Raw genomic sequence first — 22,287 nt, 5'->3', positions numbered from 1 at the left:
TACTATTGTGTTTTGCTGAAATTATTTAATATTGACCTTCAGTCTGGTAGGTGTATATAGATTCACTCTGCTCTCTGCACGAGGCAGCATGTTGTGTTTTATCCTGATGTACCTCTAGAAGTACTGTCAAACAAAGGCTACTCTAGAGAGCCAGGTCCTAATGTTTAAAGTAATAGGCTCTATTTTAATGAGCACACTGAGTTTCTGATGTTTGCTTTCCTTAAAATCCAACTTGCAGCAATTGATTTTAACCAGCTTCTAACTTTTTGTGTCCTTCTATGTGATCTGACGATGAATGTAAAGCAGATGTCACAAAGGTAAGACGCATGGCTGTCAGCTGGGTTTCCATAATTCGTATTGATTTCATTTTTAGGGTGAGGAGAAATTGTACCCCTTCTCGGCTATTTTAGTTTCAAAGTAACTGTGGAACCTTTAGTTGTCTAAAACCCAAAAGCACATGTGGAGTGAGAACCACAGTAATGCTTGACCTGGGGAAATGTATTTGAACATCCCAGGCCTCCCTTTCATACCCCATATCTTGAGAGGCTCAAAGTGCTTCCATGGCCAGTGGGGAGGTTTGCACTCAATGTAAGAGCCGGCTGTGAGCAGTGTCCTTCCCTGGGGCCAGAACAGTGAGCCGACAGTGCCCAAGAAGTCTGCCAGGATGAATCCTGCACCTCTTCTACAGAAAAATCCTAATTGCCTTCTGAGCTCAGGCCAGAAGAGACAGGAGAGCTGGGTTCCCATCACCTTCAGGGGGTTGCAAATGGTTTACAAAGGCTGTGCAGAGTGGGGAACAACTGTGTAGAAACAGGAGTGAGCTGGAAACCCTTAAAACATCACAATCCTAAGGAAATCTCATTCGTCAGCCCCCAGTTAAATTAGAGGTCCATTGAGGTCATCCACCCACAGCTGAGAGCTGGCTTTTTGCTTCTTTCTGCCACGTCTGAAGCCACTCAAAGACTGAGATACAGTCTTTCCAAACCTAAGGTCAGCAAAGTACTTATCCATGAGAGTAACTGTTTTGAGGAGAAAAAAGCCAGAATCCAGTGGAGCCACTGAAAGCACTTAGTTAAATCTCAGTTTTCCAGGGAGCCTCGGAGTTTGCCACCTCTGTTTGGACACAGAGGTGCTCAAGTACCGCATAGTTTTATGACTTTAAACATGGTTGGAAAATGTTTGCATGTGACAGAGATATTCCTTTGCCGAGATAATGTGATTAGGAAACCTTTTGAGGTATTTACCATGAAACTATAAATAGATTCTTGTACCTGTAGTCCCAATAATTTGTACTTTAGAAAGCATTTCTAGCGATAAGGTACTAGCGTACATAAGAAGCGGTGTTTGGTGACATTTGCCATAGGACTGCACTTATAGTGAAAAAAATGCATCCATAAATTATCCAATTCAATATAGTTTTCTGAGTTACTCCTTCATTTTGTAGCCACTTATAATTGCGAAGTGTTACCAGTATGGTCCCTCTGTTTGTGTATTATATCTGTAGCTACGTCTGTAAGGCCATTGTAAAGGCCACATCACTTGAAATGCAAGAAGTCCTGAGTCTCCGGATCGAACAGTTGCTGAATGACACTTATGAAGAGGGACCATTATCCTTATATGTGAAACCTGAAGATGTGGCTGTCAAGCCAATAGGTAATATTTCATTAAAACCTCATTGAAATCCTATGCTTTGTAACTCTGGCTACAAGTATGTTATCTAATTGAAACTTCATGGAGAGGTTAGGGCTAGAAAACATCCCTACAAGTAGCCAGACTGAGCTCATGCCATGCACGAGCTGTAGAACATCATGCAATGACAGGAAGATCAAAGACGTGGACTCCAGATGAAGGGAGGTAAGCTAGAACTTGAATCCTGGTGCTGGGGCAGGTCTGAGCACCTCCAATGAAGGGGAGGTCAGGCTGATGCAGCTGCAGACCCAGGGGCTCCTGCTCAGAGCTCCCGGAGACGCAGCCACACACCGAAAACAAACCCATTGCCGGCATTCTCTTAATGCCAGTGTGTATTGGATCAAGCCTCAGATGGCAAATAATCTCTTTGTTGGTTTGGTTACAATCTCTATTGCTCCTTAAAATACAGAAGTAAGCCAAAGATAAGAGCTAACAGACTGTACCTGAAATCCAAACCCACATTTTATACTAAAGACTTACAGAAGATCAGTTGCAGACAATAAAACTACAAGCCTGGAGGAAAGATGTTGATGGGATAATGAGGGGCAGTGTGAAAGCACCTGCAGATAGATGAGAGAAGCCTGCAGGATGTACTGTCATTAGATACGGTTTGTGATGCTGGGAAACTAACACTTTACCTGAGAACTGACCTTGTCAAACACAAGAGAAAAAGATTGTAGAAGAACAGATGAAATATTTTAGCAAAATGTTTTCTTGCAGCCGGTAAACTTGTAAAATGCTCCTATCCAGTCTGCAAATTACAGCTTATTCCCATCAGGAGAGGAGGTCCAGAGAACAACTGGGTCCCTGGGTGTCGGGGGGGGTGTCTTCTTTTTGACTATTAAATCTTTTTGAAGAGCTTTTATGTATTTCTTCCTCAGCACTAATGGATTGTCCACAAAGTTTTTCACATACAACCTACAAGGGGAATTATTCCTGGCCGCTAACAAGTCCGGCTACAGAAGCGGAGGTCAGCTGCAGGAAAAACCCTCTGCAGTCTGCTCAGAGGAGCTGGTGAGCCACGAGAGCATCTCAGTTTGGGTCTTCCACGGGAACCAGGAGGGAGGGCCAGACTTGGTGCCATGGGGATCCAGGTGGTGGTCTGTCACGGCACACAACAGCGCCATGCCAAGGAAGATCAAAGTATACAGGGCCGGTCTTGGAAAATTTCCATCCCCTGCAGCCCCTGCAAGCCAGCAGACCAGGGAGCTGAGTTTCTGCTTGAGCAGGGAGGGGAAAGAGATGCACTGTAGCATTTTGTGCCACCCATCCATGGCTCTCTGCCCTCCAATACCTCTAGATGCACTCCAAATTGCTCTGGCATTTGGGCTCTGCTCCCACTCTGATAAATGAGTGCTAAGTCAGATCTGACTTGCAAGTCAGTTTTCAAAATCGGGCTAATTAATTACATTTTCAGTTACTTATATGGGAAATATAAGGAACATCAATTATTATATATTTTTTCTTGTAACAATATACACTGTTTTCATTTTTCAGTGCAATTAGTATTGAACTTGAGCAAGCTTTCTGGAAGAAACCAAATATGACTGAATGTAAATTACTGGAAGAACTTCCAAATAATATTTTAGACCTTCATAATATCATGATAACAGAAGGTGAGACGCCAGGTACTTCAGTGAATCAAAGTGAAAATACTCAGATAACTCTTACGTTGGACATCTGAAGAGCTGAAGTGATAAGGTTGTTTTCTGTGCATCCTACTCACTTGGTCATCTTAAAGTGTTTTTAGTGTAGACGAATTTTGCAGGTGCTTCAAAATTCTCTAGCCAGCACTTTGAAGACTCGTCTCAAATCATACCCTTAGATTTAGACAGGGAACTGCTGGAGAGGGGACAGCAAAGGGCTACCAAGATGCTGAGGGGGCTGGAACACCTCTCTCATGGAGAAAGGCTGAGGGATTCGGGTCTCTTCAGTCTGGAAAAAAGGCAACTGAGGGGGCATCTTGTCAACGCTTATAAATACTGAAAGGGTGGGTGTCAGGAGGATGGGGCCAGGCTCTTTTCAGTGGTGCCCAGTGACAGGACAAGAGGTAACAGGCACAAACTTGACCATGGGAAGTTCCACCTCAACATGAGGAGGAACTTCTTTCCTGTGAGGGTGGCAGAGCCCTGGCACAGGCTGCCCAGAGAGGTGGTGGCGTCTCCGTCTCTGGAGACATTCCAAACCCGCCTGGAGGCGTTCCTGTGCCACCTGCTGTGGGTGACCCTGCTCTGGCAGGGGGTTGGACTAGATGATCTCCAAAGGTCCCTTCCATCCCTATGATTCTATGATTCTGTGAAATAACCCATGAATAATGTGACAGGTTTTGCCTGTCTGTACTCTCCCTGTTACCACATCCAAGTAGTTCATAATGTCTCACACAAAGAAGCACAAATCAGTGTATGGAACTGCAAAGTCTGTGCTGTAATTCATGCAAGCTGTAAGATGACCTTTACCACCGATTATATCTTTTTTTAAGCTACGACAAACAGTGCCAGTTGTCTGAATGGTGAACAAAACCAATTCCATTGCTTAGCCACCTACTCAGCAGCGGCATCAAATATAATAGATCATTGAAAGATATCTGCCGTTGCATACAGTCTGTCTGACTCCCAGGGTGTAAAACTCTGTTTCTATAAAAAAATTATAGAAGGGTGATGAGACGATGAATGGCAAATACAACTTTTCAGACTATACCATTCAGAATTTGCTTCTGCTGCTATACCAGTTAAGCAGCGTTTGGGGAGAAGGACGGATCTTGTGTAATTTTGAACTCACAAATGCTTGTAAATGTGACTGAAGTTAAAACTAAATACTATTTACAGATAATCTTTATAATCCAAAAGTTGGTGATAATATTCTTATGAAAAGTACATTGTTTTCTTGCTTTAAAATTCAACCTGAGACATCCAAATTTTACTCGGAAGTTTTTGCCAGTTTCATTGAGGTGTTGAGGGCTTATTGACTTATTCTTAGGACATCATTTTTAATAGATAAGAAGCATTATTATTATGAAGACAAACTGAGAGAGTTGGGGGCATTCAGCCTGGAGAAGAGAAGGCTCCAGGGAGACTATAGAGACCTTTCCAGTCCCTAAAGGGGCTCCAGGAAAGCTGGGGAGGGACTCTGGATCAGGGAAGGGAGCCATGGGACGAGGGGGAACAGTTTCAAATTGAAAGAGGGGAGATTTAGATGAGATCTGAGGAAGAAATTCTTGGCTGTGAGGGTGGTGAGCCCCTGGCCCAGGTTGCCCAGAGAAGCTGTGGCTGCCCCATCCCTGGAGGGGTTCAAGGCCAGGCTGGACGGGGCTTGGAGCAACCTGGTCTGGTGGGAAGTGTCGCTGCCCAGGGCAGGGGGTGGCACTGGATGGGCTTTAAGGTCCCTTCCAACCCAAACCATTCTATGATTCTATGATTATGGCCATATGGAAAGAGAGGAGAAGCAGCCTAACTCCTTGCTTTACCACAGAGACATGTAGCTATATAGCTAGACATATAGCTATGCCGCATAAATCATCTGTACTTTCATTTTTTTTCAGACAATGCACAAGATGTTGTACAGCATATTTTATACCTCTTGCCAGATGCAACACTGCATATGGAAGAATTAGAAATCATTACAAGTAAAATTTCTGATATTGTAGGGGTTGCAGATATGACTGTGACACTTGCAGAGACTATATTGTCTATACTAAACTATATTTTGCTGCAAAAAATAGAAGATCAGAACATTAGAAAAATGACCAATAGGTAAGTAAGATAACTTGTGCAGAAATGGCTTCCTAAGCTAAAATGGCACCATGGAGTAATTAATTCAGGCTATTAAAATACCACGGCAAGAGTTAGCAATGGATCTTAAACATGTTTGTGGTTCTTAGCAGTAGAAATCGGTTATTGTGTTGTCAAAAGTGCTTTTACCAGAAGCAGTTCTGCAGAAGTCACCATCACAGAGCTGTTCTCTATGTTCATCATCTCTGTATGTTCATCAGCCTGGAGGCAGATGAGGGAGGCTGCCTAGCTGCCATCTCATCTCATCTCATCTCATCTCATCTCATCTCATCTCATCTCATCTCATCTCATCTCATCTCATCTCAGAGGTGATCTTTACAGCTCAGCAGTGAGGTCTGTTGGTGGCAGGTCAGCCTGGAGACACATATCTGTCCCACCAGCACACCAGGCTGGAGTGCTGTACCTGTGCTGATAAAGATTTTTCAAACCTAGCTATTCAGTGTTAGACTTCCGAATCTACATTTAGGATTCTGCTTCCATTATGTGATTCTCACACATGCTAAAATCGAGGTTGCTAGATAACTTTCCAAATATCTCTCTCCTTTGAGATCTTACAGGTAACTCAAGTACCTGTTTCTGAAATGTCTGGCTTCTGTTGTTGAGCTGTTCAGAAAACTACCACCAGCCTTTACAAAGGCGAATGCAAGTATGCAGAGTTTACTCATTTCTGATTTGGGCAAGACACCTTACTCGCTTCTCACTGCATGGCCCGAACCTCCAAATAGGAAAGACTACCCTGCTTTGCACTGGCAAATCCAATGCTAACCAACAGTGCAAGAGATGCGGTGTTCAGCATATTAAAAAAGTCTTTCAGCATCTCTCATTTTAAAGACTGTGCCTACCTGCAATTTTCTCTCACTTAATGTAAAACAGTATTTTAATAAGAAATACTAAAATAAGAAATATCAAAAGCAAGAAAAAATGAACTTTCCACTTAAGTTCTAAGCAGGGCATAGACCACGCAGCAGCCCGGTGGTTTGTACTGGACAACTCTGCATTGCCTTTTCCAACTCAGGAGTCCGCGAGGAGGAGTAGCCAAAAACAGCTTAGAAAATCTGCTGGAAGGAAAGCATTGAGTAGCATCGTGATCCTTTCGGCTGTATGCTCTCCCTTCAAAGTCTCCTGCAGTGTGCGGAGTGGGGGCTGTGATAGCTGCCAGCACTCAACACCTCTGCCTTCTCAAATAGGCTGTGGGGTTTTTTAAGTGAAATATCCATTACTTTGAATTCTTCTCCCGTGAAATGTAAGGTTTTAGGGACAAGGATGATATTCTAACAGGCCCTGGATTCCTGATCCTTAATGGAGATGGACTTGGTATGTTCAAGTTGTAATAAAAATGTCTTTACAGTTTTTATGGATGGAAGAATCTTAGGTATTTTAATTTTTCCATAAATCAGAGCTCAGAAGAGGACAGCCACTGTGATGATACCTGAGGAGTGCCAGCATGCTATCCTCACAAGAGCTATTATGCTCCTTCCTTTGGGCCTCGGTAGAAATTTTGGATCCCGGATATTTTGAGGAAGTTGAACTGCAGACTTTGCAGCACCAGGGCAGCTGTGGCTGAAAGGATCCCACAGGGGTCTTTGTGTGTCTGGCACCAACGATGCATGAAGATAACACCAGAGCAAAGAAGGACAGGAAGGTTTTCCTGTAGTATGCCGGGGCCAGCAGTCATAGGCATTTTCCATAGAATATTATCGCTTTGTGCACCCTGCTGAATAGCCTTAAGGCAGGCCAAACAAGATGTGGAGCTGTCTCTGACTCTTTTAACACCCATGAGCATTAAACACCCCTAATTTGCTGCTTCCTTTGGAAACCAGCCTCTCTACTTAGAAAACAGCTTTACTGGAGAAGATCCTGAGCAAGCTGACCTCCCTTTAAAGTGTGCCCTGCCATGGGGAGGTGGGACTTGGAGGACAGACCTCCAGAGCTCCCTTGCAGACTAAATTATGCTGGCTCTGATCTTTTACCTGATGATGTTCCTCCTCATATTTTCCATTTAAGTAGCTAAAAATGGTATTAGTTTGCCCAAATTTGAAAACTGACTTGCAAGTCAGATCTAACTTAACACTCATGTAGATGATTGCAAATAATCAAATTGGCAGGTTTCACAAGTGACTGCCTTCCAGATGAAATGTAGTATTTGACTGGGTGTGAATTTTGACTCAGGTCTTCCCAGAACCACCTCATGTTGTCCCTACAGGACGGTATCTTCCATCTGCTAGAGTGGAACTCATTCACTAACTTAATTGCTTGCCATCACCTGACCCTGTGCCTGATGAAATGCCACCTACCCCAAAATGGACCTGTCCTGCTCTAGAGATTGCTCCTTGTGATCATAAATAAGAGTTGATGTTTTTAGCCAATTGTCTCCTGACCGTGTGTTATGAAGCCAGGAGAACATTTCAAGACATGTATCTTTTTCTTCTTCTTTTTTCCCCTTGCTGTTGCGCTTGGCAAAGTATCCTGGGGACAACGGAAGAGATAGGCTATAAGGTGACTTACACAGAAAGAAATACGTCGGTGATAACCACTTCCTTGGCTTTGCTGGTGACAAGTCCGGACCCCAGTGTGTTTGGAGGGTTGGCCTTTGGCGTGACCTCCTACAACAGAGGCATGGACCTCAAGGTGAGAGCAAAGTAACCCCTCAGTGACCACTGAGTAAACCAGACAATCCCGTTCTTTTGTACCGCTGTGTATTTGGCCTGAGGAAGGCAGCTCTGAGCATGTCATCTCTCTCTCCTGGCAGATCGATGTTCAAGAAAACCCTTTCAAAAACGCCCTGGCCTCGGTGTTTTTGCCAAAATCACTGAAGAAATTCTTAGGGATTGAGCACTCCGATCCAGACAAGCATTCGAAGATCCAGTTTAAGTTTTTTGGCATGACTTCACTCTTTGCAGTAACTATGAGTCCTAACAAATGCTTACATGGCAGTAATGGGTTCAGCTGGTCTTAGCGTGTACAAAAGAAAGGTCCCAATCGCATCATCTGTTCTGGGCACATTTAGCATCAGAGTGATGGAGCACTAAGAAATGTGCGGGGAAAACGTGCCCAGGCATCAAAGCCTTCGTTGTAGCAATGATGGTCTGAGAGGTGTCTGTAGACCTTAGACTTTTTGTTCATTTTCTGTAGATGACGTTTTATTCCAATATTGCTCTTCTGCAGCAAAAGAACATAGCCTAATCTTCCTCTGGTAGTAAGCTCTTGCTTAAGGAACGTGCATAGTACATGTCAAAGATTGTGAGAATAATTGCAAGATTTGGGTCTCCATTAAAACCATAGCAGCACTGATACGCAGAATTTGGGACTATTCTAGCATTTGCTGTCGTTTCTCAATGCCAGGGTGGTGGGCGAGTGTAATTACAAAGGGAGACATTTCATTTGGTAGGACGGAGCATACAGTGTGCTGAGCAATACTTTTCACACAGCAGCAGCATTCACGATTGTGTCTACTGTCTAATGAGCTTAATGATGTACAACTGGATGTTTTGATATGCTGAAACGATTAGACAGCTTTCTCAATCCAGCTGATGCATCTGAAACTCTGTTCTGCTTCAGCTGATGTGGAGACTGGCCCTGAATTTGCAACTAACTACATTTGCTAATGAAGTAGCAAGTAGCTAACTTGCATCAAGCATCCCATGGTGTTTCAAGAAACACAATTTTTAACAAACGGAAGCACAGGAGAGCAGGATTGCCGGTGACTGAAATGACTTGGAATTTTTTGCATGCCTGTATTTTTCCCCTGCAGGATGACAGTTTAAAGAAGGAGAGGCTGAATACTTACGTTGTGGGTGCCAGCATTGAACATGCATCAATTCAGAACCTTAATGAGCCCGTGACTATTACTCTTCAGCACGTAGACCGAAATACGGTAGGATGCATTCATTTCATCAGAGACGTGTTGAAGTAGAGCCTGTTTCACTTAGACTCACAATAAACTGGCAACAGGAAAAATAAGCTTAAAACATTTTGCTGCCTGACCTCTCCATGATATATCAACCAAAACATTGACAGACCACACAGATCTTGGTGTTTTAATTCCTGCAGGTTAGCACAGCTTGTGTCTCCTCTCGAAATCCATGCTTAGCAGCAAGGGATGTTTTTATTGTTTCCTTGTTTTGACCTGGACAATTTTTTTCAAGGAATAGTTTATCTGCTAAAAAATGGCAGGTTTTGGAGTTGACTGAAAAGATTTGTAGTTGCTCTGAGTTCAGCAAATTGGTTTAGTCACCAAAAGAGGTAAATTTCAAAAAAATCAAAACATTGCATGGATGTTTTCGATAATAATTTGCTTTGTTTGGTTTCAAAATTGATGTTTCAAAACTAAAAACTATCCTAATTATTTTCAAATGGCCATGGTTGAAACTGTTGACTGAGTTCCACCTCAGAATTTTTGTTGCCGATGTTTATGGTCCAGCCTCCACATGCATATACTGCAAACCCAGGGCAGAACAAAATTATTCAATAAGATTAATTTGATTAAAGTTCATGTTAATGAGAGCATGAAAATGCTGCTTTTATGGCAATATGCTCTTTCCATTCAGTTCCAGCAAATAACATATACCCAGAAATTTCATCTAGATATCCCCTCTCTTCCGTCATTTTTACTCCACCAGGCCATCTGGCACCTCTCAGATTTTTTTCCTCGACCTTTTAAAAATATCCTAATTAAATATTTAATGAGATATCATCCTAACCTACGTCTTTGGCTCTCTGCCTAATTGTATTTGACAGTCTACAGATCACACAACAGCTTATCTGTTAGGGTGCCTTCCTGTAAACTCTGTGCTTTATTAAACTTTATTAATAATAAAATAAAATGAATCTGTGCCTTGGGAAAGTTTACTGCAGCATTATGAGTAATAAACTAGAATGTCCCCAAGAGAAAACATTGCATTGAATACCCATTTAAATCTGTTCAGCTGTTTGCAATACACAGGCAAGTTTTATTTCCTCTTAGGTGTCTTCCCTGCCTTGTTTCAGAGAGAGAGGAAACACTGAAATTCTAAAATAAAGGTTTTCTTGTGCTGAGAATTATTTTTTTATTATTATTGTATAAAATCTCAGGTTGTTTTTGTAAGCGTTGGTCATAGCTTTTGAATTTCAGCAGTATTTCGGTGTGACATCTCAGGTACCACATGAGAATAGACATAGGAATTGATCTAAGCTGGACAATTTATCAGATTTTCTGCTGTCCTTAAAAGACTAGAAGACACAGAAAGACTGGTGAAACTGGGAAAATCAGTGACTCCCAGAACTTCCCTTGGTAAAGGGGAAGGCAAAAATTGGGACCTTCTGCTGGTTTTCAGTGCCACAGATGAGATGCCACGGTTCCCAATGACCGAGTGTCCCGCAGTCCTGAACTGCTGGCATCTCCAGCGACCTACAGACCCTACGCAACACCACCCTGCAAATAATGGCTTTCTTCTGGAGGGGCACAGAGGAAATCAAATCAAACTGCCTTAGTGATAAACCCTGATTACAGGCAAGATGTCTGCAAGCACAGGCGGTGTACAGACGTCCTGAATGGATGTCACAGCCTCCTTTTTCTCTGCTTTCAGGGTAATGCAGCAGTGCACTGCGTCTTTTGGGACTTTGAGAAGAACAGTAAGTATTATTTACGGAGCTGCCATGCATGTGCTGTCACCAGCCTCACAGAGACTTTGGCTCCTCGACACGGCAGCTGGAAACACTGAGGCTGCCTTGATGAGTCTGTGTTGCTGATTTCCATTGACATTGATACCTCAGCAATAAGTGTTACTACTAGGGGATACGTGTCCAGCATTGTACAGGAGTGCATCTACACAAATAAGAAGATTTTAGTCTAAGAAAAAAGCAGAAATGCAATGAAATGTCAGATGACTTCTCACAGTCACTTCAGGGGGGTCAGAGGGTGATTTGCTGTGGTCACGTCTTGGATATGGCTCAGTTGGTCAACAGACACAGAAAGATAACTGTGTATTAGGGTAACTGAGAACACCTGGGAGAGGTTTTCTCTGCAATTATTGGTGTTAGAATACCCATATTTTTTAAATCAGAAGCTTTGCTTCTGAATATGTCATGCATGCCACATTAATAGGGTCATAAATTTAATCTTACCAGGGAATAATAGAACGGTTTGGGTTGGAAGGGACCTTAAAGCCCACCCAGTGCCACCCCCTGCCCTGGGCAGGGACACCTCCCACCAGACCAGGTTGCTCCAAGCCCCGTCCAGCCTGGCCTTGAACCCCTCCAGGGATGGGGCAGCCACAGCTTCTCTGGGCAACCTGGGCCAGGGGCTCACCACCCTCACAGCCAAGAATTTCTTCCTGATATCTAACCTCAATCTCCCCTCTTCCAGTTTAAAGCCATTACCCCTCATCCTATCGCTACATGCCCTTGTAAAAAGTCCCTCCCCAGCTTTCTCATAGGCACCTTTCAGGTATTGGAAGGGGCTCTGGAGTCTCCCCGGAGCCTTCTCTTCTCCAGGCTGAACACCCCCAACTCTCTCAGCCTGTCCTCACAGCAGAGGGGCTCCAGCCCTTGGATCAGGCTTTTTCAATGCTACACTCTGCCTAAACAAATCCTCTGCCCTGTAAATATTTCTTGCCTTCTGTGTTTCCACACCCTGCAGTGTGATCTAATCCAGCATGCTTTTCCTTACCTTCCTGCTTTCTCTGTGTGCAAGCATGTAAATGACTTTAAATATTTCTTCGTTCCACCAAAGGCTTTCATCCAAGTTTTGAGGTTCTCAGGCAACTATGGAAGCTGTGTTCCTGTGTGAAATCTCACTTGTGTGCTGCTAAATGACCCTGCAATCTGTACTAACTTGAGCTCATATTCACACATTCTGCGCGCGGCAGAGCTATAAATGACTGAGCATGACTAACTCTGCTTAAAAATCCCTTTTTCTCTATTACACAGATGGACTGGGTGGTTGGAATACATCGGGGTGTGAAATGGAATATACAGATATGAATTACACAATCTGTTTTTGTAACCATCTTACCCATTTTGGAGTCCTACTGGTAAGTACTCCGTGAATCATCTCCAAAAAAGTCCTGTGGCACTAAACAAAGTCGTCACTAGTTTTGGGGAGAGATGGGAGATTCATATCTATACAAGCTGTTAGATATCTGCAATTTTTGCCAAAATCAATAATAAAAAACAGAACAGTTATAATAATTTTTATGGTATAAAGTCCTCTAAATGTCACTTGCTTCAAGGCAAATTCATTTTACAGATGTAGTTGTACTTCTTTGCGATGTAACTTAATCAACGTTAATGTGTTATTTGCTGCGTTGGAAATAGTGTGTTAAATTTATTACCTGTCAGTGGCAACTAATGACATTACATCTTAATGGAAAAAATAAGTTGGCCTACACTCCATCAGAAAGGGAAGCTTAATGTAAATATGGGAGACGCCATTAACTATCGGCTCTTATTTCTCTGCAATACAGACAAAACTGCCTCTAAAAGCTGAATGTCACAAAATGAGATGACTGCCTGAGAATGGGCTGCAACAAATGCAAAGTGTTAGGCAAATTCAAAGCGAACCGAGTAGATGAAAATTGTCTGATCCCAGTAGGATACAACCTCTGCAATGGGGTAAGCCCATCCCTTTTCGGATGCTTGCCCAGATTTCCCCAGCGCTCAGCACTACCCTGCTCCAAAAGGGGCAGGAAAACCCTCCCTGGTAGTAAAAATGAGAATTCTATGGGAAGGAATTTAGATGTTTCAGATTTCAGACAACTTGCTAAGGTTTCTATTCAAGCGAAGAGAATTCAGTTTGATTTTAAGATCACGCCTCTCCCGCACTGCCATGTTAGCAATCAGCAGTTATTTACAGTATCATAGAATTGTTAGGGTTGGAAGGGACCTTAAAGATCATCAAGTTCCAACCCCAAAGTCGCTTGTACACTGGAGGTGTGGGTTCCCAGTTTGAGGTTCAAAGTTCCACCAGATAGAAGAGAAACTGTGGCAGGGAACAACAAAATCCTCTCGCCATCGCTGCCGGCAGCGGCTGTGGAGGAGCAGGGCCAGCCTCCCCACTGATTTTTGCAGAGTGATGCTTTCTGGCCATGGAGGGTCCTCCCACGTTCCGAGACATTTCGCAGGTTTGTGCGGCTCCCAAGCCTGGCAGCTGCCGTTGAAACAGAGAAGAGTTTCTCCTACAAATACAGCTCCCAGGGGAATAATTTTGGCAAGATCCTGGAATCCTTGTGATTTGTGATTTCTGAAGTACAGCTTTTCTAGCTTCACAACTTATTAGTGGATACTTTAAATACTGCCTATTTTTACTAGTTTGGATATTCTGTAGGACTATATGACATGAAACATAAAAATATTAATGGAAAAGTAGCAGTAAGCAGAATAGACATTGATTTCTTCATCAATGTGAAAATGTGGGAAGCAGTTTTCTTTATCTGTTACGGCAAACAACTGGGATTCTTTATCTTGTAAACAGGACTTGTCCCGGACACAGACAGATATCACACACGATCGTATATTAACTCTGCTAAGCTATGCAGGATGCGGTGCTTCTTCCCTGTTTTTGGGTATAACGCTGGTGACGTATCTAGCCCTGGAGTAAGTCTGATCCTTTTTCTCACATTGCTTTTAATATTTCAGCAATTTTCAGCAACTATCAGAACATTTGGTAATATTTGATGCTGTCATGCATAGGAGGGAAGACTGAGAGCTGACAGTATAAATATTGCCTTATTTTGACCTGTAACTCTGATGAAATAAGAGGGATTCAAATCCTTATGCTTCAATACAAGCACTGGTCTGAACTGTTCAGCAACTTCTATGTTCCTAAATTGCTGTCATTTCCTAAATTTACCCATGGACATGGCTAAGATACCATGTCAAGAACCTGGAATATTCCCTGTATACAGACTGTACATCGGATAATATCAACAGTAAAATAGGGAAACCTTTCTCTTCTCTTGCTCTGGGTCTTTCTTGTGTTTTGTCCTTTGGGACAGGTTTTGTGTTATACTGTGTGTGCCAGTAGCTCCTGGCACGATGGGACCCCAGACTTAGGTAACAGGGGGTGCTTTCATAATCCAGTAATATTGCAATAACAATAATATTTGATGCAGTAGTAAAAAGATGACATTACGTCTCTCTCCCCTCCACCAAGTGTGAAAAACCTAGCGGATGTCCATGTATATAGAAGCTCTGCTTTTTCAGGCTGGGAGACCTGCTTCAAAAACACACTAGTGATTTGATATAAAACACTACGGTAGACACAACTGACACCACAGGAATCCAATTTGTAATATGCTGAATAGACATTTGTGCTGCTTTGCATTAGGGAATGTACCCAGCGCAACTCATGCCATAACTTTGTGACTTTCCCCTTTGTTGTGGTTTGAGAAAACCCATAACAATTTATTGTCGTTTAGACAATTATTCTCTCACCCAATGAGCCCTCCCCACCCGGGAAGGGGAATCGGGGAAAGCAAGGAAACATGAGGGTTGAAATATAAATAGATTTAATAGGATAAGACTAAATAATTAACAGCAATACTAAAGAACCAGTATTAATCCCGATACTGATGTAAGATATACAAGAATTGTACTCAGCCAATTCTATCAGTAGGAAGCTGTGCACCCCCAGCAGTGGACAATAAATGCTGGACACTGCGAGTGCTGTGGCTTCGGGAGGAAGGGAAGTGCTCAGGGCTCCGGCACTGGGGCAAGGAGTTCTCTGGACCACCACCATCAAGGGAGAGAGAGACTACACAGCAAACTTTCTAATTTATATTGAATGTGATGTTCATGGTACGAAATAATCCTGTTGGCCAGCCCGGGTCAAATGCCCAGGCCTCGCTTCTCCTCATCCCTGCACCTGGCAAGGCTTGAAAACACTGAGACCCTGAATCCCACACAGCCTAGCTGGCTATAAAGTAAATATTTTCACGAATTCAGACACTAGAGTCTTCCAAAAGTGGAGTTTTCCCCAGCATTAGAAGAGAAATTAGTCCTGTGTCGCTTAACCCACGACACCCTTCTTTCTAGAAAGCTGCGGAGAGACAACCCTTCAAAAATCCTGCTCAATCTCTGTGCCGCACTGCTGATGCTCAACATGGTCTTCCTCACCAATTCCTGGCTGTCCTCCTTCAACCAGCCCGGTCTCTGTATCACCGTGGCCGTGCTGCTTCACTATTTCCTTCTTGCGGCTTTCACGTGGATGTGCCTGGAGTCTGTTCACTTTTACTTGGCTCTTGTCAAAGTTTTCAATGTTTATGTCCCAAAGTACATCCTCAAATGCTGTGTTGCTGGCTGGGGTAAGTAAAGAGATTTCTTCTCCACTTCTGTGCTCGTTAACTTCTCTAAGATAGGGACGTATTTGCAGAAGTACTGAGCGAGTAGTAGAATGTGATGCACACCTGAAGCCGTAAGGATGGATTTCTTCCCCCAGGCAGGTTCAGATTAAGTTTCTTCTGCCCAGGGAGACATTAGCAGAAAGTGCCTGTAGCTCCCTGTAGAGAGATATAAGCAAGAAAAGGCAAAAATGGGTGTAAGGAGCTGCTTTCCCTACCCCTCCTGCTCTTTACAGGAATGACTTATCACGGTACCTCGTGTCAGTGGTGTGCCTGAGGCAGTACGAGCTGCCCACAGCCTTCACCCCTGCGGTGGTGATGCTCAGAGGCGATGTCGATCTCCTTCTCCAGGCCTCGTGTCCTCACCTGCCATTCGAGGCATGATTCCCCCCCAGGAGGTGGATTTGGCTTTCATTTCTAGCTCTCCTGAGGACTTCACCGATTCACCTTTCCTCCAAGCACTGAGCATCAGCAACTTGTTTGGGAGAAACATAGCAAAAAGGACCCAAAATGCTGGCTCAGCTGTTAGTAAAGGGATTAGCAGAGGCACTGACCCAGAGCAGAATTTGGTCTGTGTTTTTTGGGTCGCCATTAGATACAGTTTTAAAGGTTGTTTTTAGGGTTTTGAATAGTGTGCAGCGTATCATCATCTCTGTCCTTAGGTCTGGTGTCACACGTAACTGTCCTCAGGGGCTGCCGTCCATGATGGTGGTGTTGGAAACAGCCGTTCTCAACAGAAAAGCCAGAACTGAAAGAAATATGGGAAATGGGAAAGGAGTGGAAGGGAAGACCGATAATAAAAACGCTGTCTGGAAAATGTCTGCCTCTATGAGATCTTAACGCAAAACGCTGTGGTCTGCTTATCTTTTGACACTCTGATTTTGTAATAATCAGCTGGTTTTATTTTACCAGATTGGATCCCTTCTGGAGATGTTTGAACACTCACAAACATTTTGCAAACACAGATATTTTTAGGCCTAATCATTTGTAATTTACATAAATAAGGAGATTAAACCTGCTATGCCACACACTTAATTACACTCATTTTGGAAGGGTCTTTAGGGGTAGAGCGTGATCCCAAGATGTACATGTCTGCTGTAATTACTCATCAGAGATTATCTGACATCTTTCCTTATTCTCCATTATTTTCTTTTTCATCTAAATATCTCGTTTTCTCTTGCCTTCCGTATTAGGGATACCGGCTATTGTAATTACTATTGTGCTGATTATAAATAAAGACTTCTACGGCAATGGATCACATTCGGAGGGCAACCCATTCAGTAATTTGTAAGTATAATACTTTCAGCTTTTTGATGGTCAACAGAGTATTTTAAAGGTAGAAGAAATAACCAGAAGGCAACAACTTTTGTCTTTTGTCTTTCCTCCCCCATCTTAACCCTCTCCCTTTAGTGGTTCTGGTTTGGTGGATCATTTTGGACTCTGTGGCACTACCTGGAGTAACTCTCACATCAGTGGACTGGGCTTGAGGACAGGGAGGGGATTTTCTGCCAGTCAACTCCAGTTTTACTGGCTGGAAAAGCTCTTTCTTTACATGCCATTAACTCAGACTGATGGAACATTCGTATATGCTCCTGCCTGTTCTAGATTTCTGGTAAAACCCAAAGGCAGAATAATCGCTCTAGTATTTTACACGTTTGCTTCTGTTTTTTTAATGTCAATTCACATCACTGTCTCTTCAGCATTTCAGATTCTTTTATTTAAATCATCTCAACCTCCTCTCTTTTCCAGTGGGAAAACACTGCTTTCTTTCTTCCTTTTTTTAAAGAGTTTTATAGCAAAGAATGTTTCCTTTTTTTTTTGCCTGCTTTCTGATCACTTGTTGGTGAAGATTACCTGGAATATCTTTGCCTCATCAGAGAGGCAAAGCACCTCCATGACACCTCAGAGGGAAAATTGTTACCCATCTTTAGCAAAAAGGCAGTTAAAACTCAATAATTTATGTCTGAAGGAAAGCTAACCAGTGCGCATCTCTGTGCTATACTATTATTTAGACTCCTAATTAAGTCATATTTAACTTGATTTTCCTAAGGCAGTGTGTCTTTGTGTGTGTACATTATTAAGTTGTGAAACAATTGTCAGGTTTATTTGAATTTGACAGAAATATTAAAGTCTCAAAGTTATTGAATTTCTATAACATCCATAAAAAAGGCAAGCAGAGGGATTCTCTGAATGTCCTTACTGGGAGAAAGTAACTGGCATTAGGGAATGCCCCTTACTAGGTATTGGAGGACCATACGGGAGACTTATTTTGGATACCAGGATTCATTAGTTTCACTGCTCACCAAACTCCTTATTAAATACATACTTCCCTTTCTTGCAGTTGCTGGATTCAAGAGAACATAGTGTTTTACATCTCCGTTGTGGCCTATGTCTTTGTAATCTTTTTGACGAATACCGCCATGTTCATCACTGTTCTCCTTCAAATCCACTCCGTGAAATCAAGGACACAAAAGAGATCCAGAATCTGGAAACGGGGTTTTCTCCAAGACCTCAAAAGTGCTTTCAGCTTGATGTTCCTTTTGGGCTTAACTTGGGGCTTTGTCTTTTTTGCCTGGGGAGCAGTGAGGATATTTTTCTTGTATCTCTTCAGCATTTTTAACACCTTGCAAGGTAATTTCTGAAGGAAGTACTTCTATAAATACAACAGTTTAGGGCTGCAGAATAGAAATAAATTTGTAACATCATGTCATTCAAGCACAGGGGAAGAGGAGTGCTCTTATAGCTTTTGTGTCAGAGCGTTCAGCTATTTTAATGGGAAAGCTCCCTTGCAGTGGGATGAGAGTGATGTTTAGATAGCACTGCTGTGATAGATATACTATTAAAGGCACAAATTCATGCCTTTGAAACATGGGTCCCAATAAATGCGTCTTTTCAGCAGCTGGCACAATCCTTTTCATCTGGGCATAAAACCGGTTGATAGAATCTACAGTGATTTGCAGATTATTCTTATACCAAATCTGCAGAAAGCCCTTTCACATGCACAAAGGACTCTCGGTGCAATTCTGGGCCAAGACGATGTTGGCCCAGGGACCACCTCTGTGCCCATCCATAACGTACTGGTAACTGAGTGGCATACAAAAAGTTTAGAAAAGGGACAGCAGGATGGAGAATCCGCCTGAAAACCTGTGAATTTGTCTTCTTACTTCTTTAGGGTTCTTTATCTTTGTCTTTCACTGCCTAATGAAGGAAGAAGTAGTGAAGCAATGCCGAGTACACTTTTGCTGGGGAAGATGTCATCTGAATAATTATTCTGGTAAGCATTGAGGGGTTTTCTTTAGCTTAACTCATAAGTCTTTGCCTGCTACTGGTGTCTCATTCCTTCTACATTAAGAAATAAGGCTCCCCTCAATAGTCTTTCTGCATTGCATTGGATAATTGTTCTTTAATAGGTCTTTATCCTCTTCCATTACCTGCCTATAGGATATGGTGATGGGGTGACAGCATGTAGTAAAAAACGTAGATTTCCGAAAAAGATTTCAGCTTGGTCTGTGATTCTGCTCTCACATGCCATTCAGTGTTCCTTTATGTAAGCAATGTTTTTGGTGGCTTTCCAGTCTTCATAAAGCCGAGATTCAGAAACATATGCACGATATTGGACATACTAGTAGCTATTTTTTATGTGCAGGAGCAGGGTTTGCTCAGCCTGGGAGGGAGAAGGGAGATATAATTGCTGTCTTTGGCTATCAGAGGGGTGGTTATAGAAAAGAGGCAGACTCTTTTTCAGAGATTGACAGCAAGAAGACAAGAGGCAATGGACACAAGTGGCAGCTAGGAGAATTCCCATTATGCATAAGGAAACACGTTCTTCATAGTGAGGGTAGTTAAATAGGTGACATGGACGCAGAGAGGTGATGGAGAGAGTCTCTTTCCTTGGAGTGTCAAAATTCGGCTGGACTGGTGTCTGACCAACCTGATCCAGTTCCTTCCAACTGAAATTATTCTAAGATGATGCTATCTACCAGCTCAGCAAGAAATAACATGTGCTGTGGCTTGTTCTGGGCCACCCCAGTGATGTTGATTTTTCACGGAAATGTGGAAGAATTTAGTAAATGCAGTACCTCTGTGTATCTACCAGAATTAGTTGATATTATGCATGGGTATAACACAGGAGAAGCTAAATCGATTGGTTTAGTTTTTTCAGGAAACCAGACTAAAAATTCTGTACAAGCACGTATGTCCTGTACAGAGTAGTCCTGTGCACTGTGTGCTGCTGAGGAATATGTAGCTTTCCATTTGCAGAGGGGGAATTCAGCTCGAAGCAGCACACGGAGCGTTCTCCCTTGAGCACGATGCTGTACGATACAATAAGGATAAAGCTGCCGTTCCTCTCCTCTGCGTGCCTCCTGTCTTCTTCGGTATGACCTTATCCAAATTACTAGATTTGGGTCCCCAAAGGGGAAATAGAAGACTGAATTGCTGTTATCCAGCCCCACCTGCACAAGTGTGACAGAGCTCGTGTAAAAATTAACATCAGGAATTGCACATTGTGTGGCAGAGCTTCAGGGCAGGTCCAAGGATGGCAGAAGAAGCAAGCGCAAACCTTTCTCCTCCCTGCTCTCTAGTAGTTTGAGATGTGACACCTGTATGGAATTTTATTCTTGTGCCTTCCACTCTCTGATTTCAGACTGGAGCGGGTCAGGTGGAACTGCTGGATCTACACCAAGGCGTTTAAACCACACCTCACCCTCCCAGCGTTTGTGGAGTCTAAATTCTAATGGAACAAGTACAACTTTCAATGGTTCAAATTTCCTTCCCAAGACTTCTCCGGATGGAAATTCTAGGATCGGTAAGAAAAACAGCATGCGTTGCATAGACTAGACTGCAAGAGGTTCCCTGTGGTGACTGTCAAATCCCAACCAACGGAAATAAATAGGAAACCTTTCCCTGCTTTGTCTCTGCCAGACCTAATCTGGGGGCTAACGGCTGTGCTACAGATGGCTGTTGCTGTACTAAGGAAAGTAAAAAAGCCCTTAAGATCCGGGTATGGCTCTTCTCCAAAAGGATGGGAAGTCTCTGCTCAGCCTCCACCTTAGGCACCGAAGAGATGTTCTGCCCTGTGCCAGCTGGCTGGCATTCTCAAAGGAGAGCACTAGAGCCTACCTCATGTGTTCCCAAAAGAGCAAAGATTTTGGGGACTACAGAAAGCTGAACAGGACCTGCTGTAAGCCTGTTTAATCCAGAAGAATCCCAGAAGAATCCCAGCAGCAGGTTTTGCCTTCCAAGGTGGAGAAATTGTTGCAGACCCATATTCTGCAAAAGGGATGCCTTTATAGGGATTCTGACCTGAGCACCAAACATTCCTGGTTGTTTTTGGAAACACACTGATTTCTGTTATTTCTCCGAAGACATTAGACCAGTGAGTTCTGCATAGACAGGTTTATTTTGAAAGAAATTAAACCAAATTATAATCATGGCAAATTTTCCCTCATTCTTTTCTGTAGCTGAAGTTCATTACAACCCGAGTGCTGTACCTCCAGACGACGGTGAGACCAAACAGCCTTGTTCACGAAGAATACTACCCATGGATACAGACCGCACTATCCACAGAGAGCAAGATTTTTTCACTGATACTGAATTTGTTTTCTTCTGATTATCTAATGACGATTCTCTTTTGTGGCATGTAGAAATAAACATTGAACTAAATAATTACTTTTCGTGTACAGTTATCACTCTGAACACAATTATAGAGCTAAAATGTCCCATGACTCAACTCTCCGGACTCTGGTGGAGTGACAGTACTGACCACATAAGGATTTGGTCCCCCCGTGTTTGTGAGATTAACATTCCATTCCTCATCGTTAGCCCTTCTCTGTCCTCTTTATTTCTCTTTACACCCTCCTGCGATCCCTCTGCTCTCTTCTGCATCTGATACTTCTCCTCAGAACCTACCACCCATACTGCTGAGTTTCAAGTCATATTTTTGAGCCCGTTGGCATGGCTCCTCAATCAGTATCTTTCCTTACTTTTTCCGAGATGGACTTTGATCAAGTTACACATTAGGAAACTGGACTCAGCTTTCCAAGATGTTCCTTTCAGTTGTGTGTTTTTATTTTCCGACGTGCTGGCACTGCTGTCTTGGACTTAGATCTCTAAAGAGGTGTAAATGTGTGTTTAGATGTTTGACAACGTTGCCCAGTACCTTCAAATGGAATGCGGAAACAAGGAAAATTGAAACTCCCACCTCTAAAGGGTATCCATGTGTACAATAAAGTTTTCAGATCACCTGTCCTGCAAATAAACCAGACCAAGAGCAGATAAAACCCTACCATCTTTGCAGGTGTCTGCCCTTTAGTAATACTTCGCTGTGAATACAGCAGGAGGTAAACTCCATTTCATAACATCACAAGAGAGACTTAACTTTCCTTTCTCACTGAACAGGGGCTTTATTTTTCAACAAATGTGTTTGAACCAGTAACTTGCCTGCTCAACCGAATCCTAGTTTCAGTTTTGAATGCCTTTCTCCGTATCATTCA

At 42.9% G+C, this 22,287-nt stretch overlaps 1 protein-coding gene across 1 annotated transcript; it reads left to right on the top strand.

Annotated features, from left to right (window-relative positions):
• The first annotated feature begins 51 nt into the window (after positions 1-51).
• Positions 52-21,404, top strand: ADGRG4 (adhesion G protein-coupled receptor G4). The gene is made up of 17 exons (XM_063346761.1): positions 52-317; positions 1,505-1,653; positions 2,571-2,703; positions 3,187-3,305; positions 5,228-5,438; positions 7,940-8,105; positions 8,227-8,376; positions 9,229-9,351; positions 11,042-11,087; positions 12,384-12,487; positions 13,927-14,048; positions 15,489-15,757; positions 16,987-17,080; positions 18,135-18,424; positions 18,966-19,067; positions 20,439-20,600; positions 21,256-21,404. The coding sequence occupies exons 1-17, from the start codon at positions 208-210 to the stop codon at positions 21,402-21,404; spliced, it is 2,499 nt and encodes an 832-aa protein (XP_063202831.1). The 5' UTR covers positions 52-207.
• The last annotated feature ends 883 nt before the right edge of the window (positions 21,405-22,287 follow it).

The sequence above is a fragment of the Chroicocephalus ridibundus genome, chromosome 9, assembly GCF_963924245.1.
Source record: "Chroicocephalus ridibundus chromosome 9, bChrRid1.1, whole genome shotgun sequence".
Lineage (NCBI taxonomy): Eukaryota > Metazoa > Chordata > Aves > Charadriiformes > Laridae > Chroicocephalus > Chroicocephalus ridibundus.
Note: the sequence above shows the minus strand (reverse complement) of the source record. Positions and strands in the feature narration are given on the sequence as shown.

Coding starts and splice junctions, on each gene's coding strand:
- ADGRG4 (XM_063346761.1), top strand. CDS start 208: ATGTTTGCTTTCCTTAAAATCCAACTTGCAGCAATTGATTTTAACCAG. Junction 14,049..15,488: donor GTGACGTATCTAGCCCTGGA/GTAAGTCTGATC, acceptor CCTTCTTTCTAG/AAAGCTGCGGAGAGACAACC. Junction 18,425..18,965: donor CATTTTTAACACCTTGCAAG/GTAATTTCTGAA, acceptor TTACTTCTTTAG/GGTTCTTTATCTTTGTCTTT.